Source organism: Sinocyclocheilus grahami, unplaced genomic scaffold, assembly GCF_001515645.1.
Source record: "Sinocyclocheilus grahami isolate Dianchi unplaced genomic scaffold, SAMN03320097.WGS_v1.1 scaffold386.1, whole genome shotgun sequence".
NCBI lineage: Eukaryota > Metazoa > Chordata > Actinopteri > Cypriniformes > Cyprinidae > Sinocyclocheilus > Sinocyclocheilus grahami.
Genome location: NW_015505565.1, coordinates 658537 through 676071, shown reverse-complemented (window position 1 = coordinate 676071; position 17535 = coordinate 658537). Strand labels below are relative to the sequence as shown.

The 17535-nt window shown below is 38.2% G+C and overlaps 1 protein-coding gene across 2 annotated transcripts in view; it reads right to left on the bottom strand.

Moving 5' to 3' along the window:
- Positions 1 to 13750: 13750 nt before the first annotated feature.
- LOC107550052 (protein phosphatase 1B-like) overlaps positions 13751 to 17535 on the bottom strand; it is a 45163-nt gene continuing 41378 nt past the window's right edge. The window contains exon 6 of one of the 2 annotated variants that reach the window (XM_016231277.1): positions 13751 to 15603. In XM_016231277.1, coding sequence (XP_016086763.1) covers positions 15574 to 15603 — 30 coding nt within the window. In that variant the 3' untranslated portion in view covers positions 13751 to 15573. Of the gene's footprint in view, positions 15604 to 16184; positions 17146 to 17535 lie in introns of those variants that run through there. The other variant, XM_016231278.1, reaches the window with a different exon arrangement.

Below are 17535 nucleotides of genomic sequence, written 5' to 3'. Positions count from 1 at the left end.
TAAACATTTTAGAAATGTGCTTTTAAAAAGGTATCACCTTTGGTTTTGGAGGTTATCCCAACTCCAAATTTTCATTTGATTATATGCTTGTTTTCATTAATCAATTGGGCAAGTAACAGCTGTTCTTGCGTCCAGTTTGGTTTTCTTACTATCAGCCATGATTATTCGACTCCGTTAATTAAAAGGCTGTTTATATGCATATTCACTCTTTTTTTTTTTTTACGAGAAGCATACAGGCTGACAATTAGCTGAACATATACATATATTAGATTTAAATTAAACAAGTATACATATACATTACATATACAGTACATGACACTTAGCCTGCATTTTAAAATCTTTATTTGAATGTGGTAATTAACATTTATTTTTAAACCTTTGAATATGGCAACATAACATTGCACTCTGCAATATTTCTATGAATATATCTCTGACAGAGACCCCTCCCCTATCAACCAATCACTGTGTGCATGGTGAGCATGCTGACATCATCCATAGCAACAATGTCAACCCCGCCCTTACTCTTAACTTAAGACTTCTCTCTATTCCTTATTAAAAGTTTGTCTCAGCAGCTTTGTGAATAGGTTTTAAGAGAAAAGTCGTAGCTAAAAACTTTTATTGCTATTTAGGAGAACTCTTAGTGGTAAGATAAAATGTTTTGTGAATACGGGCCCTCATTCATAAGTCATTTTTTCATGAATCAGACTTCACTAGTAGTGCAGTGGGTTTAATTCAATAAAAACAAACAATTCACATTTGTTCAACAGTTAGACGTCAATGGTTGTGCTGTTGTATGTAAGGTTGTGGTATGGTGTGGCTGTCAGAATACGTAATGAGTCCTTCAGTTCTGGTGTGTTTATTATTATTATCATTATTATAGCTTTTTTTTAAAAAATGGAATCGATTCTGAATAAGAACAGGTTCACGATTCCCTATCTTAATCAATAACCAATGCAGTCCACCCGACAGAGAATGAAACATTCTCATAGCTTTCTCAACTTTCACACAGTTTGAGTCATGAGGGACAAAATAAGAATTTCCTCATGACGACACATGGCAGACTGTGTGAGTGTGTGTATACCCAAAAGTGGCTGGGCCACACTGAAAAGGAAAGGAAGCAGGCAGTCAATATCATAAGCGGCTTACAAGCAGGCGTCCACTGCCTCTCACAACAGATAGAGAGAGTCTTGTATAGCAGCCCTCTCTGTCAGCTCAAGATTAGTGGCAGCGAGAGGGATTTCATCACCTTTATTCAGAGTGGAAAAAGGAAGCGAAGATTGCTACTCTGGAAATGTGCATGCACAAACTACTGTAACCATCCCCCCCCCCACCTCCCTCCTTTCTGAAAAAAAATTGCTCTCTCCGTTCTCCACAGAGGCCCATGATTGCTCCACACTTCACTGGACTTGAGGGGCAAAGCCGGAAGGACAATAAGCCACAGCAGATACATTAAAGGCCCTCTAACACTGTCCAGGTTACTGACGGATGAGTTTCTGATAGCGGAGAGAGGGAACAGGTGAGGAGCTCCGCGCTGAATGTGTGCGATTACAGAACCTCATGAACCCGCACAGCCGCACACAAAGCTCAGAGAGGTCTGTAGCGTCCCTGATTATGGAGGAGCTTTCGGCAGAGCAATATACAGTATCTCCAGCACGCCATATTCAAATGAGGGGTTTAATGGTGCAAAAAAGTGGGTGGGAAGCAGTTAAGAAATAAATAAGTGATGCAGGTGCTGGGAATGTAAATGCATTGAGGAAGAAAGTAAGCTGTGCTTCACTCAGCCAGTCTGCTTGGCAAAGCACATCCTTACATAGAGGTAGGCTAAAATCATTTCAGCTTCAATAAACTAACCACCCCCCTTCCCCGTCGCACACGCACCCTCTCAGAGGAGCCGAGGGGAGATCGTTCACATCAGCTTAGGTTAAGGTTTTTAAAGCTGTGCCGAGTGTCAGAGACCTCAGGGGCTCAATCGACGAACATATCCCACAGTTCTCTCAGAGACAGACAGACAGACAGGCCCATCTCCGCTTCCTCTAGAGTCAAAGTGGACTTTGCTTAACTTAATTTTACTAGGTGACCTTCCACACCTGCCAGGTTTGAATCGGAATGTTACTCATTTAGCAGAGCTAATCTTCTTAAAAGGTCAGACAAAGAATCGTTTCTCAAAGTGTTTTGAGATGGCACAGTGCACATTCACTGACTGCCGGAAGAATCGCTCCAAAGCAAATCAGCCGGCAGTGCAGCTGTACTCACCTCTTCAAACATCACAGTAAACACATATTTTCAGTCCTGTCTGACTTGACCTTGTCCAGATTTTTCTGAGCGCTGATGACTGCCTTTATGATCTAAAGCTCTCTTTTTGTATGACAAAACCGGCCTGTGGCTGACAGGGGAGGCAAAGATCAGAATATTGAAAGGAAATGTGTTACTCTAGTTGGACTCATCATGAATGGTCTCTCCCATTCTCTTGATCTTTTACATTCTGTACTGTTTCTTTCAGGTTAATTGCCTGTTAACCCTCCACTTACAGTAATTACTGGCCCCAATTACCATCTGACAGAAGGGTAGGGCGACTGGGAGAGAATAGTTTTTCACCCTTATTTTTGACTACTTTTGTCTAATATCTCTAGTTTGTACAGACATATACTGTACTTAGAAGAATTAAATGAACATTTTTAAGGAATGGACATTCATCTGTTTCACACCAAAGTTACAAATATCCTCCAAATCGAAAAAAAAACAAAAAAACGAATAAGTCATTATAAAATTATGCATCTCATTAAAATCCAAAGTTACGGGAATAACAGCATTTCATTCTTAAATGTATTCTTTTAAAAAAGGTCTTAAATGGTTCTTTGTCGAGGATCCATGAAAAAAACCTCTACTATTCCCTTTCTTCTAATCACACAAAAGGTTCTCTGTACACTATAAATGTTCCAAAGGTTCCAAAAGAGGATTTTTATCAGCTATGCTACATTCTTAAAAAATAAAAGTTCTAAAAGGGGGCTTTTGTAGCAATGCTACAGAAGAACCATTTTGGGTTCCCCGCAGAACCTAAAAGAACAAATTTTCTCCTCTGTTTTAGTAATCTAACCTTTTTCTACTGTAACATCTTTTATGCAATGGAAAAGTTCCATGGATGTTAAAGGCTCTTCATGAAATTATACATGCCAATAAAGAACCTTTACTTATTATATTATTATTATATGCACAGAACTACTAATTTAATTTAACCTTTAATGCTACAGAAAGGTTCTTTGGATGTTTATGCAACCTTGATGACAATAAAGAACCCTTATAATTTGAATAATGCAAAGTGGTTCTTTAGATCAAGAATAGGGATTTTGTTTTCTTTAAGAATCTTTGACTAAAAGGTTCTTTGTGTAACAAAGGAGGTTCTTTCTGACATCTTTATGTTTAAGAGTGTATAGCAGCACATACATCCTACAGTAGCCTATACATTCTGTATGTTTTTCCTTTTCACAGTGATTTCAATAAAGGTCAACGTATGTCAACATTTTTTAAAACAGGATATTGTAACACACTACAGCACAAACTGAACAGGCATGCACATTTATTTAGCTTTGCTCCATATAATGTTGTCACACAGTATAAGTGCAGAAAACCAAACAAGAGCTGAAAAGTCAACGATTAATTTTTTTTCAATGGTTAAAATGGATAACACAACGAAAGTCTGAGATAAAGCCAAGTGCTTGGTTTGACATTAAATAGAACTTACAGAGGACAGGATGTTTTAAATGAAAACATAACTGCTTTTTTGAATATTTTATCTGCAGAAATGATTTTGTGAGTGCTGAAATGGCTCCCAGGGACCCTTGAGCACTCTGCATTTTCCTGCCTTTTCTTTCTAGCTATTCCCCACAGACGCTTCTTCATCACTGCCTGGCAGATCCAACATTCACAATTTTCCACCTCTCTACACCACTAATTACAAGAGACACAATTGGCACAAAATGCTTTGCATGACTGTAAGTGTAGCTAACGTGCAGTGTAACAGTTGTCACTGATATAAGAAAGATGTCTTTAAACAATCACAGCATTTGGTGGCATACTGGGGACCGCCTTACAATAAGGTTCAATAGTTAATACATTAAGTAACAATTAACATTTTTACAGCATTTAATGTTTAATGTTAAATACAAATATTTTTCATACAACTCACTTTCAGAGTATGTCATGTCATTTGAAATATATGTGCATATTTACATTAACATAGATTAATAAATGCTTGTTTATTGTTAGATAAAGATTCCAAATACATGCAATGATGTTAAAGAATTGAACCTTACTGTAAAGTGTCTGTGGTTACATATATACCATCAACCGATTTCAACTGTGGTTGACCGCCATGTTCAATCTGCCCTTTTCCTTTTCAGCTTGATGAAACCTCTAAAATATTCTCTTATGAAATGTTTGCACATCTCAACCACAGGCTTTCACATTCTATGTGTTATAAAATAATCAAACAAACATGAGAACACCATTTTTAGATCTGAATTTTATTCGCAACCCTTTTCCATGATTGCACAGCTCCCATTTTCTCCCTTACATCTTTGATTTGGCTTCCTAACCAAAACGCTCAGAGAACGGTCATGTGTTCCACTCAGGGTTAATGGATCTGCAGCCGTACAGGTAATCTACGGAAAGAAAGATGACCTCTTGTATTATGAAAGGTTTATTGCTTTGCGGGATCTGACGTTGCCTATTTGGTTCAGTCTATAGCTGCTGGCATTCACCTTTTGGCCTATTGTGACATGCAGCTGCATAACAGGACAGTGTCTTTCGACGTGCACTGTTCAGCAGAGCCCATTGCAATGAAAAGCCTGTTATCAAATGCTTTACATGGCTATTCTTTCACCCTCTTTGCTGAGTATTTCTGATTTCAACATCATTTTAACAAAAAGCATCATACTGCTACAGTTACTACTTTATTCAGATTTTTATGCAGTGCAAAAGTCCACACGCTTTGAGGCATTCCATAAGGTTGTGTTAGAGGGGAGAGCGACTAAGTGACCGCATAAATATGCACATAGAAAACACACACACACACACACACACACACACACACGTGGAATATCTGCAATCAGCACCCAACTGTTCTGCATTCCCTCCTGCCCTGTTAAAAATGCAATTTCTCATGGAGTGGTGAATATGAAAAACAAACACACACGAAAATCACTTCCACCAGTAAATTACCTGAGTCCCGATTGCATCCGACCTTTCACCCGGCTGTCAGTAGCCAATTACAACCACTCTCTGTGAATGCGGTGCAACCTTGTGATAGGGATGTCAAACGCAACTTCTTGAATTCAAATAGTGCTACACAAAATCTCTGAGCTCTGTTTGTAGGGTGTACTTGTCATTTCTCTCATCTCACGGCCTGGGAATTGTTCACTATGGGTATGTGCTGCCAGCCAGTGAATTTTACGGCAGTGAGTACTTCATGCTCATGCATTCACAGAATGTGGCCACTACACAGTGTAAAAAATAAATGAATAAAATGATTGTAAAAAACAATCATTTTAATTGGACTTAAAAAGGCAAAAAATATTTTAAGAAAATTAAACTAGATATAATAACATTTTGTACGATATTAAGATTTACATTAAGAGAATGTGTCTTGAATTAAGTTATTGCATCATTTGCATAGTTTTTCTTCCCCTTTTAAGTGAAAGCAAATCCTAATGCTTAAAACAAATTCTCAATTATATGAGAAAAATAAACTTAATTCAAGACATATTCTCTGAAAATCATATGAAATTTTGCTTCAAGTAAATTGATCATAATTTAAAGGTTTTTAGATATTTTTTACTGCAAAAAAAGACGAGACATATAATGATGTGTAATAAGAATTTTCTAGCAATGCATAGTGAAAATCTCTTGAAGTTAGATTTTTTTCATCATTTTCTTGTCAGTTTTTTTGTCTTTTAAGGTGTAAACACCCCTGTTTAAAACAAGTAAAATAATTTACTAGTGATATGAGAAAAAAAAACTTAATTCAAGATATGTTCTCTGAAAATTGCATTCAATTTGCTTCAAGTAAATTGATCATGCTTTAAAGATATATATTTTTACTAAGACAAGATATAATGATATACGTGTAATAATATAAAATATAAGAAATAATTAAGTTTTTTTTGCACTACATAGTGCCAAAGTCAAGTGAATATTCAAAGAATATATATCTTAATTATCTTTCTTACCTCCAATTTCTTGTAAAAATATATTGTAAGATTTATGCTACGAACAAGCATATTATTATTATTATTATTATTATTTTACACAATTTAGCTTCATGTAAATGTATCTTTTTGAATGATTTTCAGATATTTTTGCTGGACCATGACAAAAATACTGATTAAAAACATTTTTGCATGTCGAACCTATCATCTCAGACTTCAAGCAGTCATTATCATTTAAACAAAACAATTAAGATTCTCACCATCTCTATTCTTTCTCACTATCCATCTCTCTGTCTTTTTCACACACACGCTCTCCTCTGCAGTGCTAAAGTGCTGCATTAATCATCTTAAGTCTCTGGTCAATATGCAGGCGAAGAGCAAAGCGGCTCAGCTCTCTGCTTATTTAACGGCTCAGTGCTTTTCCACCTCTGTGGATTAGAGAAGAACGACCTGCATTTACACATTTATTCACTCCACAGAAACCTGCTCATCTTCCACTCTTCACTATCATTGAATTTAATTAAACTGGAGAGAGAGAGAGAGAGAGAGAGAGAGAGAGAGAGTGTGTGTCCTCACCGGCCATCAACATACTGTGGAAAACGCAGTGTTCTCCTGCTTGGCTGGCTGTGTGCATATTTGTGTATACTCCAGTGATACCGCTGGAGAACTCGATGGATTGAAACCACACAGTGGATTAAATTGCTCCGTTATGAAATTGCCCTAAAAGTGATAAGACTAACAGACACAAGGGGAACAGCCTTTAAACATAATGGCAGCTTGACAGACAGTGCAGCACTTAAATTTTAAGAGGCACTTAGGAGCAATAATTGAGTAATGTCGTCACACGCCGTCTTTTTGAAGAGATGCAACAGGCACGTCGTGACTGACACAAAGCAGAGCCTCTTTTTTTTTTTAAGTGATGGTCATTGTTTTTAATGCATTCTTTTTTTTTGGTTCAACCCATCTTCGTTAATTGAAAAGTGCTCTTAAAACTTTTGGAAGTAACTGATTTAAGAGGGTGAGGGTTCAGGTGTGTCTACTCCACACTGGCGCGAATTTGGGGCATATGCCAGGCCCGCATTTGACCCCGAGGGTCCCATGCAATTCTAACCATCAGAAAAGGCGGATGCTTGTTAGACGGCATGCTGGGCACAGCAGAGAGCCCCAGTCTGAATGGCAGGGTCAACGGCTGGGCCTGTTTCTTTATGACGGCCTGCTGAGGAGGGAGGAATGAATGGAGAGCAACGGAGGAAAGCGTGACGCACAGGGCGAATGAGGCCCAATAAGTGGTGCGTGGTGACAAGGGGGTCTTGTCAAAGGCCATTTCAGTTAACGGCCTCGCAAACTCACAATGCCCCATGCTTTCACAACCCACACGACCAAGTGAATAGAATTGACCCGCAGATAGGAGGTCATGCCGTAATTACGATCCAATTTTTACCTGCAGTGCTCTTTATCCTCAGGTGGAACTCGGTCACGATCACTAGTGTAAAACAGCCCACTTTGAATTGGCGATCTCCAAATTAAAACCCCATTGCATGCATGTAATATTCAAAGGCTCTAATTCAGGCTTTTAAGAGGCCGCCCCGGATGCTTGCAGGATGCCCCGAAGCAAGCGTAATCTGTGCAGCAAGAACACCTGCTCAAAATGGTCCCAGAGTCTCCAAACGCATCAACTGGGGACTTGTTGTGACGAGAGGAACCAACTCTGGTTTTTAATCTTCCCATGAGCCTCTTACCCTAATTTGGGCTGTTTTGGTGCACATCTAAAAGGCAAGCGATAATACAATAACCTAATGGGTGCTCGTTTACTACGATGACCTATATTAACATAGCAATAAGACGCTATGACAGGCTCTTCCTGTAATGAGAAGCTGAGAGTTTTGGGGTGAGCTTTGCTAAATCCCGTCCCATTACAATATGAAATTAATCGCAAAAAGAGCAATTATATCAATATGGTCTTTTGTCATTAGAGAGGCCACACCTGCCACAAGCCGTCAGGGTGACCTGGGTAATGGCGCACGGAAACGCACCAGTCCTCCATCACCAAAATTACACGGGCTTGACCCCTCACAATGGGCAGCGACAATGCAAACGTAATCTCTTAATCCGCAATCCTGATTGGGAACACCTTTCAGTTATGATTGCATTATGATGGACAGCCGGCCATCATTAAGCTTGCGGAGAGAGTGCGAAGACATCGACATACAAGAGAGCGGGGAGTCATTTTCCTTATCCGTCTATCCCAACTGAGCTCCCTGGACCAATCAGAAACGATTAGAGAATTATATTGACATCCTTCCACCAACCAGGTCCGGTATCAGTGCTCTGAGCCCTACTCATACTGTCAAAAATCACTGGCTGGAGCCAAGCATACCTTCCACTCTAATTAAGACCTGCATCCGATCATCAGAGCTCCATCCTTAATCTCATAATACCACCCTCGCACAGCACAGGTGCAGATAAGACCGCCACAGGTGTATCTGAGGGAAGAGGAGAGAGAAAAAGAAGGGGTGATGGGGATTTTGGAAGGTGACAAAGTTCAGGGATTAAAGCGAGAGAGAGAAGCGTTTATGTCCATGGAAGAGAGAGAAAGGTAACAGGTGGAATGGTGATGGGGGACTGCGAGAGGATGCTGCAGTTATAAATCCCCTCTTGAGTGCTGTGTGAACAGGTTTGAGAGTAAAGGGCTTTAGGTATTACTTTCATATGCATTAATGATTATCCATCAGTCATCTGGTTATTCACTAGTCCACCTCAGTACACTGGAAGTGTCTCAGAAATTGCCAGTCAATTTCATAAATAAATAGAAAGAAACATCAGGTAACATGAAAAAATGTGAAAGATTAGTATATACAATATACACTCCCCTCCAAAAGTATTGAAACAAAAGTGGGTTCAAACAAAATGTGCTATCTTCTAAGTTGTTTTATCAGATCCAGATGTGAATATCTGGAAATAAAAGCTGAAATGTTGATCTCTTGTCTCATATTCATCTTTTGTTGACAAACCCAAATGTTTTCAGTCTACAGCAAAAATGAAAGAATTGGCCTCACTGTTCCAATACTTTTGGAGGGGTGTGTGTGTATATATATATATATATATAAAAAAACAGAAACTCACCCCCCCCACGCAATTTTTTTTTTTAAATCAATTAAAAAAAACATTTACCCACCCTAATATCATTCCAAACCAGTATGACTTACTTTAAGTACTACAGTATGAGCAGCACATAAGGGTAAATTATTTTAAATAAACAAAAATTTGTGATAAAATTGTAAAAAAAATTTTTTTAAATATATATATATAAAAAGTTTTTTTTTTCTTTTTCTTTCCATATAATAGAAGTCAAGGAAGAGCAATGTTGTTTTGGACCTCATTGACTTATTGTATAAGTTGAAACATTCTTCAAAATATGTGCAAAAAGAAAGTGTTCTGCAAAAGAGAGTACGCCATGCAGGTTTGGAATGAGCACATGGTGACAAACCCTTGGTGATTCAGTAAGTATGTTTTGTGCCTCAGTCTTAAAGTAAACTTTCCTCTGACCAGATTGCTTTTGCTTTGAGGCATCTGCAAATGAGTTCGCAGCTAAAAGCCTGAATTAGAAGCTGTGAATGTTGCATGTTTACAAGACCCTTACAGACAGGAGCTGTCAGGTTCTCAAAGACCACCAGAGGACCCCCATGCAAACAGTGGAGACTGCTGCCACCCGCTGGTGGCACACGGTGAGGCAGCACTGCGGCCTGCACTTCTGTGTCTGTTATTGGATTAAAACATTCCACACACTGAACAGTAAAGCAGGATAAAGCACTCAGAGCCACAGATCAGGAAATGTTCCGATCATTGGGAAGCTTCGCTAATATGATCCAGGTCGATAATCCCTGTGACGCCCACAGGCTATTGGTAAGTGCAATTAACACTGCTTGCTGTGGCCAATCCAATTGTGTAAACTGAGGAACGGCCAGACAGAGACCGAAAGTGATGTTGCAGTACTACTGTTCTCATAGGATTAGATTACAGTTATGTTACTCATTTCAAAACTGAAACTAATGTGTGAGGGCCTCATTGTTTGTAGACGCTGCAGTGTATGCAACGAATACCTGTCTTGCTGGTCTAAAAGTAAGGGAGAACAGAGATTGTTGAAAGACTGTCAACTTCAACCACTCAAAATAAATAAATAACAACAATAATAATAATAATAATAATATATGAGGTAAAAGGATTCCTGTTATACATGGCCACCATTCTCTTGACGTTTCCGTGTACAACTATAAAAGCCAAAAGATTGAGGTCGAAACACTTTTGATAAAATTATAGTTTCATTTGTGATTATGTTATTAAATGTTATTTGGCAGTAACATCTGTATCAACCAATTCTCGTCAAATTTGACAAGTTTCATTTAATTTGATGTACCACTACCAAGTTTGCGTCAGTGAGTCTTGGAAGTCTCTTATGCTCACCAAGGCTGCATTTATTTGATCAAAAATGCAGTAAAACAGTAATATTGTTAAATATTATTACAATTTCAAATAACTGTTTTCTGTTTTAATAATTTATTCTGAGTTGAATTTTCAGCAAGCATTACGCCAGTCTTCAGTGTCACATGATCCTTCATAAATCCCTCTGTATTTATTTTTATCAATGTTGAAAACAGTTGTGCCTTAATATTTTTGTGATACCTTTTTTTCAGAATTCATCAAAGAATAGAAAGTTCAGAAGAACAGCATTTACTTGAAAGAGACATTTGTAAAAGTCTTTACTGTCACTTTTGATCAATTGAATGCATCCTTGCTGAATAAAATAATAATAAAAAAATCTTACTGACCCCAAAATATTGAACAGTAAAATATTTAATATTTTTCTGTATTCAAAAATACATAAAAACAGTAATATTGGGAAATATTATTGCAATTTAAAATAACTGTTTTCTATTTTAATATATAATTTATTTCTGTGATGCAATGCTGAAATTTCAGCATCATTACGCCAGTCTTAAATGTCACATGATCCTTCAGAAATCATTATAAAAAAAATAATAATAATAATTATATATATATACACACACACACACACATACATACACTTTTTTCCAGGATTCTTTGATGAACAGAAATTTAAACAGAACAGCATTTATTTAAAATATAAACCTTTTTCTTAAAATAATGAATTCAAATGAAGGTTGAGCAGTGGAAACAAAATTTGAAGATGCAAAGACTGAGGTAAACAGCACAAAAACACAACAGTTGCAACAATGAAAAAAAAAAGTGCTACAACCATCCCTGCTCATCCATTCTGTGGCATCTGTAGCTTAACCTGGCGGAAGCGGCTCACACTCATTCCCTCTGCCTCCTCATCACAGTCTCTCAATACAACACCCATGTCCTGCTGCTACCTTTCCCTCCACCCCATAAATAAGATATACAGCCTTGTCTCCACGCTCGGCTGTCATCGTCTAAATTCATACGGCTCACAGGAGACACTCAGCATTGTGTTTCACAATGACCGCCCAAAGGAGCGCACACTGCGTCCAGATAATGCACATACACAATTGGGCAATGTGCATTATAGAAGTGGATTAAGAGCATTCACGGAAGTGGCCCGAGGGCACCTCCAGAATTAAACGCTTCGGTTGATCTGAATCAAAACTATTTTTATCTCTCTGACCTTGTGGTTCTTCTCCTTCGGCTGGCCGCAGGACGCAGAGTCAAATGACTAACAGGTTGGTGGACAAATCAGACGCAATGAAACTGTTGATCACCAGATTTCGACTGGCTAAGCAAAAGTATGTGACTTCAAGATGCCAAAAAAGTGAAATACACCTGGCTTTAGCAACTCCAAACACACGATTGAGGTGAAGTAAAGTGTGTGTGGATTTGTTGGGCCGGCCTCCGCGGTGATCTAGTGATAATCCACTCCTCTCAGCAGCAAATGAGGTACAAAGAGCGATTAGCTGATTGGCATGTCACCATATTCTAATTTGTTGAGATAGTGAACTGGTGGGTTTTTGTTAAATGTGAGCCAAAATCATCCCAATTAAAAGAACCAAAGACTTAAACTACTTCAGTCTGTGTGCATTGAATTTATTTAATACACGAGTTTCACAATTTGAGTTGAATTACTGAGATAAATGAACTTTTCCACGACATTCTAATTTATTGAGATGCACCTGTAAGTGTACCGTAGTGATTCGGAATAAGACAAGAACGCGGTTTGGAAGATTAATTCATGATGTACTCGTTCATTATATACATTTGACAAATTTTGAACACAGAAAAAGTTACATAGTGCTGCTTTAACATTTTTAAATTACTATTCAACAGAAGAATTCCAAGTAAAAAATAAATAATTTACCTACGATCCTGTTCGTGAACTACTTAAATGTTTGAGTGAGTGTGTGTATATACACGTGTGTGTGTCTTTTTGTCAATTTTTCAAATACTTTTGCTTCAAATTAAAGCTTGTAGTGTGATTTATCTCAGCTGGTTGGCTTGACTGATTTCATGGTTTTTCCCCATTGGAAAAATACTCTGAAGGCCTTTGACAAAGTGGACAGACACTGTATAGAGCAGGGGTGCCCAACCCTGGTCCCGGAGAGCTACCTTCCTGCAGAGTTCAGTTCCAACCCTGATCAAACACACCTGTCTGTAATTATCAAGTGCTCCTTCAGACCCTAATTAGTTGGTTCAGGTGTGTTTGATCAGGGTTGGAGCCAAATTCTGCAGGAAGGTAGATCTCCAGGACCAGGGTTGGGCACCCCTGCTATAGAGGTTACCTAAAGGTATATGCCAGGGATCCTCAAATCTGGCCCACAAGATCCACTTTCCTGCAGAGATTAGCTCTAACCCTAATCAAACACACCTGAGCATGCTAATCAATGTCTTCAGGATCCTTAGAAAATCACAGGTAGGTGACTTTGATCAGGGTTGGAGCTAAACTCTGCAGCGCATTGGCCCTCCAGGGCAAGATTTGAGGAACCCTGGTATATGCTTTGGTGAAGCCATCAGCTGGCTTTATTTTGACTTGGTGTTTGGCAGTGGAAATCCTGGTGAAAAGACTACATTACCCATGATTCTGCAAAGAAATTGCCTCCAGTCAAAGAATCGTGACAAGTATACCGCGACAAAAATGAATGGGAAAAGTACTTCTGAAAACGGAAGGGCACTGTTGTATTCTACAGCTGCAAATTAATTGGAAGTATCACACTTTCACAGAAACTAGCTTATGCGTTAAAACATAAGTTGGACAAGAAGTCTCCTCAAAACAAAACAAACAGTAATTTCAGAATGATTCAAGATGTGAACCCTTCATTTCAAACACAAGCAAGTCATTGTGTTAACATCAAATTTTAGCAATCCTTTATTGAGGAGAACAGATCATATTCACTGTTTGCTATTGAAACATCACAACATCATACTGGGGACGTTCATTACACGGGCTCGTCAGGTGGTTAGAGAGAATCAGAGAAAGAGAGGAAGGACATGAGAGCAAGAGAATTCGATCACACTCTTCAAAACACACGGAACAGTAGTTCCCCCCTCTGGCGAAACCCTCTTTTCTTAAGCCAACACACTTGGAATAAATAAAATACTTTGTCTCAATTATTCTACGCATCAATAATTGTTGATATACACAACGCAAATTAATGTCCTTGAGCACTCACCGCACAAAATATATCTCTTTACCATCTCGACTGAAAACGGACTCAATCTATTCATCCTAAAATGAAGCTTTCCAGCATATGGCTACAAGTTATGTGTACCAGAAGAGGGAAAAACTGCAAAAATATATATACATACATAAACAATCATCTAATAAAATTCAATTAAACACTAATTTTAAAGCTACACACCAGAGCAGGTGAAGTCGATGAATAAACAAGCAAAAACAAAAAAAGGAGGAAGTAAAGAAGGCCTCCAGAGCATGTCTGTGTCCGATTATCGCACAGCGCAGGAAAAAACTCACATGTGAAGTACATGGAGTAGGAACGTGAATGTATACGATGAAGCTAATCAAACAATAAATGCACATATGAAAGTGTTACGCATGAGCATGTACAAATGGGTGTGTGAAGGTATATGTATTGTGTATCAGTGTGAATAAGGGGTACATTCATTCATAGCTAACTGTCCTGTAAGTACACCCCCTTACAGCATGGTTCACCTTTTACAGGCACGGTTCAAAAACAATCCTACATTAAGGATTACCAAAAAAAACAAAAAAACAGAACCACTAATAATGAATATTCAAGTACCTATCAGCCAGTCTGAGGAGAGAGCGTCCCCTCCCACTCTTTCACTCCACTGTTAAAGGAGAAAAAATATATATAGCTATATACACATACATATTTCTGCAATTTCACTTTAGAAATACTCTACCTTCTCATAGCTTCTCTTTCATATAGTTTTTTTTTGTATTTTTTTTTATTTTTATAATCAAATGTGAGTGCAATCAAACAATACCAATTACGCCATATAATCTGTAATTTAAAAAAAAGTTAAAAATGCAGTGTCAAAATGATAGAGGGGGAAACTATTTGACATTTGACTATTTTGTTAGAGAAAACCACAAACCAGAAGGCAAGCTGATGGGGAGAGCAGGGAACGAAGAGCGCTGCGAAAAAGAGAAGGAGTTCAGTTTTTATGTACTGTCTCTTGAGGCGACTGTGAGGAAGTCACCGTGACAAGCTCCTCCAAATTCATAGCGGGTTTGCAATAATCACCTGCTGTCAAGATTGAGTCTCAACAGTGTCCTAGGATTTTTTTTTTCTTTTTTAATTTTCTTGTTTAACAGCAAGCACCAAAATGAATGACACTAGAAGAAAGTTGCCTCTGCCCCAAAGGAGAACAAGAAAAATCCACAACATATACATTACATTTCTGTGGCTGCTGTCCAGCTGATGGGATAGAGCCTGTTAAGAGTCGCAGGGTTAAAGAAGAGGGTGGCAGAAACGGTGAACAAGAACTGAGATTATGCCTCCAAAAAGCTGCACATGCGTGGTGTGAAGGGGTTCAAAGAGAGCCGCGTCTGAACGAGGGTCCCTGTCCCTCTGAGAGCTCGCTGGCCCTGCCCTCTTCCAGCTGTGTTCAGAGTTCATGCCTCCAAATTAGCATCCAGCAACTTCTGTGTAATGGACACAGATTTCAGGAGGAAGGGGGTGGGGGAGTAAAAATAAATCTCTCTACCATACAATGCAGTTCTAAAAAAAAAAAAATCATCTTTAAAAAAACAAGCGTATGTATTCCCAGACTCGTCCTTTAACATTTCCTATGACGCTCTCCGAATTGAAACCAAAAAAAGTGTGTGAGCAAGGGTTTTCTTTTGTGAACTGAGGACATTCTCATGTGGTTCAGATGCCGTTGGCTGCTTGGGCTACCAGGGGTCGTCCAGGTCACCTCCGCTCTACGACAGGGAGAAAACAAGAAAGGGAAAGAAATTAGCAAACCGAGAAAATTAAAAAGGGTAAAACACTCACTAGAGAAAACTGGGGATGTAAAAAACAACAACAATGAAATGTGTGAGGGTGTGAAAGACAAGAAAAGGAGAGAAAGGAAGATTTCCTAATTTTCCAATTCCATGTAACAGAAAATGAAGCATGGACTTGGTTTTAAAAAATTAAGTTTGGGGTCAGTAAGATTATGATTATTTATTTTGAAAAATATAATACTTTTATTAAGAAAGGATGCAATATTTCACAATATTACTGCATTTTTGATCGAATAAATGAACATAAGAGACTTCTCATTCTCAACAACGTTTTTCAAAATCATCAAATACAGACCCCAAACTTTTAAACCGAACCTACAGGTGACTCAAATGTACACAGCGGACCAAAAACTACCCAATAACATTAAAACAGCATAAAACTAAAATAGGAGACGATACATTAATCTGTGTGTACCCAAAAAACAAAACAAAAATTGTCAATAAACAATATACATTCATGAAAAAATTAAAAATAAAATAAAATAAAAAGGGTGGAGGCCTGGCCAACATTCTTTTTATGGATTTAAATTGCATTTCCATCTGCAAAGAAAACTCCTTTTCCCCTGCTTTTAAACAATTAAGGCACATTTGAAGCTCACTTACCTCAAGCCTTAAACTTCCACTAACAAGGCTCATGAGTAAGAACATAAGCCATATCTGATTATGAAGGATAGTTAAGAGTGAACAAGTTCATCAGTATTCTGTGTGGTGCGTCATCTCAAATTTAATAATGAATGGTAGCAAAGACAGATATCAATAGTTGAATTTGATTTATTTTGAACTTCAGCGTGAAACAAAATTAATACAAACCTTTGCCCAGGAAAAAAAAACAAAAAAACAAAACCCAAGGCAGCAAATACTGCTCTATGGACAATTAAGCTCTCTGATTCTGCTGAGCCTGTATATTAGTAACATTAGTTTAATATAACAATGGCAGCATTATGCATGCACTTACGCTAACTTTTAAGAGGATTATACAGTTTGTGTTATGCATTAACTTCCAAATCAACAAAGTAATCAGCTTTAAATGGCTTGATAAATCAGTCAAAGAAAACACAAAACAAAAGCAGGTTGGAACATCAGATATTTTGCGATATGACATAATTCACATGGACAGAATTCAGCTTGCTTTCCAAAAACTCGGGTCATAAGAATAAGATAAGAAGCCCTGTGCAAATACTGCAGTGTACAGACATTCATGAATGATCATGTAGCAGCGTTGCCTAATGTGTAGATTGCATTAAGTCCATCTAAAGGTAAAGCAGTCTGTGTATTGTCCCCTTTCAATGAATGACTTTTACATTGCAAATGTAAAGTCATTGAATGATTACATCAGCACAACAGGCGAAAGGAGAATTTTGCAAGAACAAATGATTGTGTAAGCTTCTGTAATCTCATACGGTCCATGCTTATAAAGCCAGTGCATTTCCATTTTGTGCTTCTTCCTCAAGGACACACCTGCATAGTAGAGTTAAATGTGAACACTCAAAGAGCAGACACAGGACAATCATATTCGGGAGGTCAGCTCAAATTATAAACCGATATGAAAGAGATATGGAGAGAGAGGAAGATACATACATACACAACATTAGAGTTCCCTTTTAAATGGTGAAAGAATAGCTTTTGATCAGTTAATTATCTCACATTTCCAACATTTGATTCACATACACACACACACACACACACACACACACACACACACACACACAAACACACACCATAAAAAGCATAAAATAGACTGTACCTGATGTTTACTACAGTACGTTAATATCCTATAACTATGATCAGCCACGAGGCAACCCAGGATACGGAGTACACATGCATCGCATGGCACGAGAGCAAACAGTT